At 30.1% G+C, this 8,933-nt stretch overlaps 1 protein-coding gene across 3 annotated transcripts in view; it reads right to left on the bottom strand.

The window, feature by feature from the left end:
* Positions 1 to 1,211: 1,211 nt before the first annotated feature.
* Positions 1,212 to 8,933, bottom strand: part of ear (ENL/AF9-related super elongation complex transcription factor) — an 81,612-nt gene continuing 73,890 nt past the window's right edge. For all 3 annotated transcript variants that reach the window (XM_085814938.1, XM_085814940.1, XM_085814939.1), the window contains one exon: positions 1,212 to 7,361. In XM_085814938.1, the coding sequence (XP_085671064.1) occupies positions 5,979 to 7,361 (1,383 nt within the window). In that variant the 3' untranslated portion in view covers positions 1,212 to 5,978. The remainder of the gene's footprint in view (positions 7,362 to 8,933) is intronic.

The raw sequence follows: 8,933 nt of genomic DNA, 5'->3' as shown, positions 1-8,933 counted from the left end.
TCCGATTAAGAGGATATCTTTTAATCCGAACTGCAAAATTATGAGATATTTCAATTATCTCATAATTTTGCATTTTATGATCCAGTGACTGAATAAGAATTTCTTCTGCTACGTGCTTCTTTGAATTCAGCTGTCTTCCCTACTAGAACCCATTGGCAATCAGCACTTCTTAAAACTATATTGCCACTTCTTATACTAAGCATTTTAAACTCGCTTTATACTACTTCAACAATGTTAGTCTCATTCATTTCTCTTTAATCTATTAACACTTTTAGTTTTCTTTTGACATCAGTAGTAACAATAAACATTTTACAATTTAGGAATGCTGAATTTGCTTGCAAGATTTACTTCTGTAGCTTCCTTGTAATTTTCAACTCGGGAACAAATGAAAAACCACAGAAAACAAGAATAAAATCCATCAAACTACCTTAGATCAGTGACATATGGTTTCAAATTATGAGAGACATCTCTTGAGATATAAAAAGAAAGCATACTTACACTCTTTATTAAGAATAGGCCTAAACTAACATTTTTATCAAAATAATTGGATAGTTAAGCTATGTTAAAAGTACAGTGCTGTCCAATTCAAAACAGTAGGCATGGGCAATTCTAACAGTATACAAATAATGTGATACTTTTGAGCCAACAAGTTGATATTTCAAATCCAAGAAATGGATACAGCACAAGCATATCATTTCTCAATAACTGCTTCAGACAGAACTTAAATTTACATATACAAAAAAACTCTCTTTCAGTTTTCAATATTAATTCAGTCTTTAATATGCATACCTTCTCATGTTTCCCAGCTAACACTCTCATGGAAGGGGTGGAAGAGGAGCAGCCTCTAGAATCGTACTCAAACTAAAAAAGAAAAAAAAGGGGGACAATAAACTCATCACTCCCTGGATTTGTTCAACTAGGTCTCTCAATTCAGGGGAAGAAAGAGTAAGGAATTTTCTAATGGTGTAAGTGGTTTAGCAAAGACACAATTCATTTCTTGAATTTTCTGGCTTAAAAAATTCTAAAATCCCTGCAACATAATCAAAGATCAATTAGAAAGACCCATTTTTTATTTAATACTTTGCATGCATGAGTGAATAACACACATTCTTACAAGATTACTCAAGTAATTGGATTTATAAAGAAAATTCCATTCTTTTTATTAAATTTCAGTTAAAAAATATGCATGTGAAAAACATAAAAAACAAGTATTTTTGTTAAACACAATTTATTTGTTTTGTACATTCCATATAATTTGCATATATATTTTGCATTTGCTGTAAGTTGCATACAAATTTAGGAGCAGTACAAAGATTTCCAAAGTAATTCAATTTTTTCTTTTGCCTTTTATATGATCAAACAAAATCCGAAATTCAGTTTTAATTTGTTTCGAATTATTCACACTGTGGCCGTTATTTTTATAATTATATCAATAATGCTTAATTTTAATTTAGTTCTAGCAGCAACATAAAATAAATAAGAAACACTGGAATGTCAAGTATCAATAAGTATGTATGTTTCACAATGAAGTAAAATCAACTAATTACCATAATACAATATAGGACCATGGAACATCAAGAAGCATTATTGCTATACTTGGTCCATCGAAACTGACACAACAAGATTATTTCACTTTATATAAAAAACAAAAACTCCAAGTTTTTTTTAATTTTTGATTAGTATTCATTTCTATAATACAAAGCAAATTGCAAGTTGTAAATGTAATTTTATAAAAATTATCTACTTTTTCACTAAGGCTCCAAATAAATTAACACATAAAGAAAATACAAATATTTGAAAATACCATACAGTATAAGGAAGTAACAAATGAAACAATACTGAGGAATAATCCTCAAGTTCCAGGCACATGTATTCATTTCAAACTGATGTCCATAACACTAAGAAATGGCACATAATGTTATATACAATGATCAATTCCTAACTGATAATTGTAAATGAAGGGTGGGGTGACCTCTGAAAATTTATGCAGTTAAGGCTTATAGAAAAACTTCAAACTGACCTAGCTTTCAATGAGAGGGCAATGTAATACCTTTTCACAACAGTAGCTTTACTATATCTTAACATAGTTACTTAACAGCATTTTCAAATCTTTGCAAACAAAGTTATTTGTTTTTTAAAAGTTGAATCTTGCAAGATGTAAAATTTAAGACTAAGGCAAAATATAAAGACCAAATATAAGAAATGATAAATGTTATTTTCAGGCAGTCATAAATTTTAAAGTTCTGTGACTAATGAAATACAGCTAAACTTTTTTGTTCGGAATCCCCCCCTCCCCCAAAGAAAAAAGTTTGCTGGGAAGATTAAAATTGTAATTCTAAAGATGTAGAGCACATCAAAATAATTCATGTGTTAATGTGGGGTAAAAGGCAAAATATGCTTTGACTGATGAGTGGTTATACAATACGAATGAAAAATTTTCAACAGCTGGAGCACTGAAGGGATCTACAATCAAACCAGAAATTCCAAAATTATCCAACATTACTAGAATCTTAAGTTACAGAGAAAATCAATAATTTTTTTTACACAAATATACCTAAAAAAACTTGCATAGTGTGATCTTTAGCACCTCTTACAATAAATAATGCAACCATTGTTAACCATTAGCACCACAAATAAGTGGACTCAGCAGTAGATTAAATACTGTTTTGATGTTTGCTATTCAAACACAGCAAACATAAAAAAAAAAAATAAAATAAAAACAGACATTTCTTAATATTTAAATCATTTCCATGTTTGAAACTTTTTAACAAATTTAAGTAGTTTTTAAAATCCCGGCATTCTTTTCCAATGATTCTGTACTTTTCTTGTAAAACTGAATTCAATCCCCCCCCAAATTGTTTATCCAAAAGCAGATGACATGATCCTGAGAAAGACAACAATGTAACAATAAGATCAAATAAATTCACACTGTGATGAAATTAAACTATACTCAGTTCTCTTAAGTTTTAATATAGGTTATTAAACTAAAGTTGATTTTGAAACACTTTTAGATAAAAACATATAAGCTGTATTTTCTTAATTGTTTCTTTCCAAAAACAATAAAGAAAATATGTTTTTTTAACTAAGCATAACTTCATTAATTATTTTACAACATAATACTTTCAAGATTTTGCAATACATGATTTTTATGGTACTATAAAATATTCTGTCATAAACACCATCAAAAACTCAACTTTATTATAGATTCTGGAAAGATTAACTTTTGAAGACCACAGGTTTCCCTTTTCTTTAGAGTTCCAACAAATGATCAATGAATATAAAATTTTATCTAAGGTAAAACTAATACACTACATAGACTATGTACGGATGACTAGTCAATAAAAAATGACTGCAAAACAAAATTCTCTCACACATTTCTAGATAGAAAAATCTATATTCAGAAAAAATAAATTACATACATTTTTAAAGTTTACCTTTAAAAGTACAAAAATATTGCTAGAATTAAAAAAGTTTCTGCAACAGATACAAAAGGAATGTTCCGCTTTCTGATTGCATACTGTAATAGGAAAACAGACACAAATTTAGATATTGATTTCAATTCAAGAAAATACATAATCATCAGCATTAAGATGCATGATAAATAATTTTCATCTAATCCAATTAAAATGATACTTTTTAAGTTAATTAAAAAACAAATGTAGGAATTTTACCTGAAATACTATAATTTTGCAATTTCAGTAGACAGATCTTTTTAATCTGTTAATGCTAACATAATAAAGTAATAATAATAATAACAATAATACTAAATAAATAACTGCACAACAAAACCACATTATTGATAACTGGAAAGTTATGATTACTTTGTTACTTTATGATAAATCCTTTCTATACATCATAAATTTTTGCAATACATAATGAAAAACATACATACTGTATTTACTCATGTATTTTCCTCCCTTAGCTTAAGCACAAGGTTCTAAAAACTTTTTATATACAGGTAATTTCCCCTTCTCTCAAGGCATTTATTTAGAAAACACATTAAAAAAAAATAAATAAGAGAGAGAGAAAGCTAAACATTTCAGTAACAGTTTTTAAATGGAAGACACTGTCAAGAACAAAAACTCCCTAATGGTATCATAGTTAGGGTATATGAGACAGGCTGGTTTTTTAACAAACACTATTCCTGCCATCTTTCCAGGAGGACATCGCTTCTATCCGTTCAATAATCCATTCAAAGACTATTGCCAAAATATTGGCAATAGTCTATTGCCATTTTATAGCATGTCCACTGAATTGATATGCTTAGGCATTTTAGGTGCATGCATTCTTATTGATGAAGTAATAACAGTGAAAAGCTTCAAGAAAATTCCATGCTCTTGATGGTTCTGAAGATCACTGCATGTGAGAAAACAGACTGAATGGTTATGGAGATGATGAAAATGGTAAATGACTTGCAAGTTGTAGCAGAACAGAACAAATGTCATTCCTGCCATCATTCCAGGAAGATTTAAATCACTTTTGTAACCAAATTGTGACTAAACCACTCAGACTATCTCTGAAAGTTTTATAATAAGTGGATGTCAACATAGTTGCACAAATTTTTTAGAATTGGAAAATCTCGATAGCTTCCACTGGATTGATATGCTAGTAGATCTCAGGTGCATGGGCTGGATGTTGTTTGACTTATTTTATTGATGAAACAAAATAGTGAAGAGCTTCAAAAAACGCGAATATATAATGCTCTTGATGTTTCTAAATCACTGCATGTGGGAAGACAAACTGAAAGGTTGAGAAAGGTGACTACAACGATGGTGGTTACAAATTGTAAGTTGTAGCAGATGACATGGATGACAGTTCCAGAAGTACTGAATGACATGAAGCTTAGGCTGTATCAGTAAACAACACCAACAGCAGGTAAAATTCAAGACACAGGGAAACAGAAATAATGGTTATTCTTATTAGATATTATAATATCAATATTACTATGTATTTTTATTTGAATGTAGGCTTCTTTTACATAAATAATATCATGCTATTTACCAGTAGTTTACCAATAAATACTTTTTATACGTTATATTCTTTACTGTATCTGTGTCCTTTGGAAATAGTTATTTGAGTAACTGCCCACACTTGGTTTGTGTGTGATAAAATTATTAAAAAATGGGAAGGATGATATGCGAGTAAATACGGTATATCAATGAAGAAAGCACAAAATGGATTTTAATACTTTAACTCAAAAGATTTTTCATAAACGAATAGGAAAATCAGAGAGATTCTGCATAATATTATGATACATTTGTTACGTAAAAATATAAATCTTCACATACATTTATATACATACAGGCATACATATTTTGAATGACAAAACAAGTCATTGAGAGAATTTTGTACTGCAAATTAAGGCGGAGAGGTAAAAAAACATGCAGAAATGATATCACTCAGAGTAAGATACATGCAATTCAATTCACTTGCCAATAAAATTTTAATATCAAGCCATACAAAAATTTTAACAAAATCAGTCACAAAGGATTCAAACAAAAGTTAATTCAAACTTTTCCATACAATTTGAATTCACAATAATCTGCTTCATAATTAAATACTGATACAGAAATTCAATTTTAGTTGAGCTGTTCTGCACTTACTTCATGATAAAAAAAATTTTAAGAAAAATACATATCTTTATCATTAAAAAATTCATAAAACTATGCTTATTCTAATAAACCTAAATAAAACTCTAACCTTCTGCATAGTTTTATGATGTAACTTTGAGTGTATTACAAAAATTATTTACGAAATTCTGATATACTTTACCCTGCCTCACACAAAAATGTAATTAACTATTTAAAGAAATACCACATTGCACTTGCAAGCTATAAACTCTTCAAAAAGAAATTGCCTTTGTTCACTTTGTGAATTTCAAGAAAAAACAATATTCCAAAATCTTTCTCACTATCTTAAATGCCACCAAGTAAGAAATGTTACAAGGAAGAAACTTGCATTTGTATCACAGATTATCTTCATGTCACCAGGCATTGTTTTAATTTGTTTACAGTTTTAGGGTCAAGAGTGCATAGATCAAAATCAAAGCTCGTGTTGGAAATCTGAAATTTACCAGTTTTCTCAATAACATCGACAACTTTCTGTAGCATCTGCCTGTCATTTGAAGACATTATCTTCTTTTGTAATTCCATTAATTCTTCACGATCCAAAGAATCATCCTTTTGCATATATATTTCTTCTCTACTCGGTGACAGCCGCCTGTGAATATCATTATTTAAACTCCCATTTCCTTTATGGGAATGCTTTGAGGATTTATGCTTCGATGAATTGTGAGAATGGTGTTTTCTTTCATGTTTTGGAGAAAGTTTAAAGTCATGATTAGATTCAGAACTATAGTCATCTAATTCATAGTCACTACTTAATCGTCGTTTGCTAGGATATGAAGACTCACTTGTTTGAGGGGATAAAGCATCATTATCACTGTCGGACATTATAGCCGAAAAATCCCTGCTGCCATCTAATGATGTTTCAGAAATACTGGATGCAGAACTGCTGTATGCCAGCCTATTGCTACTGCTCTTCTTTGATCCATCATCCTCTGAGTCTGAATCCAAAGAGCTCGAGAGAGGAGACATGGGTTTATGAATAGGACTGGCAGGCTTAGGTTTTGGCATTTCTTTATTCTCAACTGGCACTGAATGGGTTTTGTGTTTCTCCTCTTTCTTAATAGAACTAAATACTTTAATTTTACTTTCTTCATCCTTCTCTTTGCCATCCTTAATTTTACTTTTTGAAAATTCTTTCTCTCCAGTCTTTTCACTACTTTCTGAAGATACAGAAATATGCCTTTTTTTCTTTTCTGAAGTTCCATGTAAACTATGAGAATCTGTAGTAAGAGGCCTTTTCAAAGATTTCTCTACTTTTTCAGATTTAATTAATTTAGGTTTTATATCTTTAAAGTCTAAGTGGTGAGAGTCTTTTGAAGAAGTGTGATTATCTTTATGTGAATGGTGACTACTGTCCTTTGAGCGGTGTCCACTTTCTTTAGAAGAATGATGGCTACTCTCTTTATTTGAATTTTGATGGCTTTCTTTAGGTGCTGTGTGATGAGATTGTTCTTTTGATAAATGGCGAATTTCTTTGAATGAGTGATGTGTGTCTTTAGATGGCTGGTGCTCTTTGGAAACTGAATGATGGCCTTCTTTGATACTATGGTGCGATTCTTTGGATATGTGGCGGGCTTCTTTTGAAGAGTGAGAAAATTCTTTATTGGAATGATGAGTATCTTTAGATGAATGATGAGATTCTTTAGTTGCAGTTTTAACTTCTCTATTGGGAGGTGCATTTGAAGAGCTTACAGGTGTAATTTTACTTTTTGGTTGACTAGACTGCCCAGATCCCTAGATCAGAGAACATAAAAAAAATTAACATACATATACACACAAAATACTTGAATTTACAATATCCATATATTTTTTTACTTTCTTCAAGAAAATTAACAAATAGCAGAAATATGTAAGTGCAAAAATACATTTAGAATAATATTATAAACACGATGTTGAAAAAAAGTTTTAATATGTGACAATTTCATATATAAATATACAGCTAGGCACAGTTTTTCAAAATTAAATCAGCATTTTAGAAAATTATTACTGCCAAAACATAGTTTTCAAAATTACGTACCTAATCATTTTTAAAGGAATACTAAAGCATTATCTTTTCACTGAGATGTAACTTTGCATATTAATCAACAGTAATAAAATAGAGTTTGTCTATGCGCGTATGTATATCACACAGCAGAGATGAACTGCCCCAGAATTTACATCAGAATTTGTTTTTGGATGTGTGTCATTTTTCATGTATACCTAACTCTAGTTGACTTATTCAAAATTTAATTATTTCATAATTTCATCATTTGCAATATCAGATAGAGAGGAAAGGGAAGTCATCTATATAAAGTTTATTATTCCAAGTCTCTTGCACAATCTATAAAATCTATTAATTTTCAAACCTCGGGATTTTTTCCATCATTGCACATTTGTTATTTTAATATTTAAAAATGTGTTTCCTTTATAAAATCTAGATACTTTAACACATTATAAAACCAATTATTTGTTTTCTTTTAAAGTACGAATGATAAAAAATATTAATTAAGCAATTTTCTAAATTTTATTCCCAAACATCCGGCATTATGAAACCTTTTCCGGATGGACATCCCATATGTGCATTCCGTACGAATGTCTCTCACAGCCAGGTGTTCCACCCATGTATTGCTGAAGAATAAGTTTAGAGGATGGGTGATGCAGATGTGCATTTCAAGCTGAACCATTTTTTAAAGTCCACTAGATGGCATCCCACGTGCATCACTATTGAACTGAAAACAGCTTTGGTATTCTGCTCCCCAGCTGTTGAGGGAGGAAGAACAGTATAATGCAAACAGAGCTCTGAGCATTCCCATTTTTTATACCCTTCAGATTCCTTTTTTTCACTATTATGTGGGATTCTGTTACACTTTGTGTTGCTTTTAGATATATTTGGTTTACTTCACTTCTTATTTTGGAAAGCCTTTAACCCACTTTATTATGACATGGAAACATTATTTATCAGAGGAAGGATAAGAATATACTTGTATGATAAATCAGCCGATTAATGACATAGATGACAGTAATGATTCATTTTTGAATGAGTTATTAAATGCTATTTCTAGTGATTCTGATATGGTCATTTTGTCAAATACTGAGCTCATCAAGTGCTTGCCTTCCACTGCCCATGAACAATTTTGTTACTTCTTGTAATTTTTTCCCCTTAATTTTGGAGTTTATTAATATATTTTGTCAATTAAAACTTCAGAATAAATTGAACTTCCAAAAATTATTTTTCAAAGTAAGCAATTTTTTTATACGTTTCCATGTAAAGTACAGGAAAAAGGTTATGAAATGCTAATTTTAATGTGTATGACAGCTTAGGTAATA

This window comes from Stegodyphus dumicola, chromosome 4 (genome assembly GCF_044657685.1).
Source record: "Stegodyphus dumicola isolate Sdum_Otavi_A_Nest chromosome 4, ASM4465768v1".
In the NCBI taxonomy this organism is placed as follows: Eukaryota; Metazoa; Arthropoda; class Arachnida; order Araneae; family Eresidae; genus Stegodyphus; species Stegodyphus dumicola.
The sequence above is the reverse complement of the archived record's forward strand: the minus strand, read 5'-3'. Positions and strand labels throughout refer to the sequence as shown.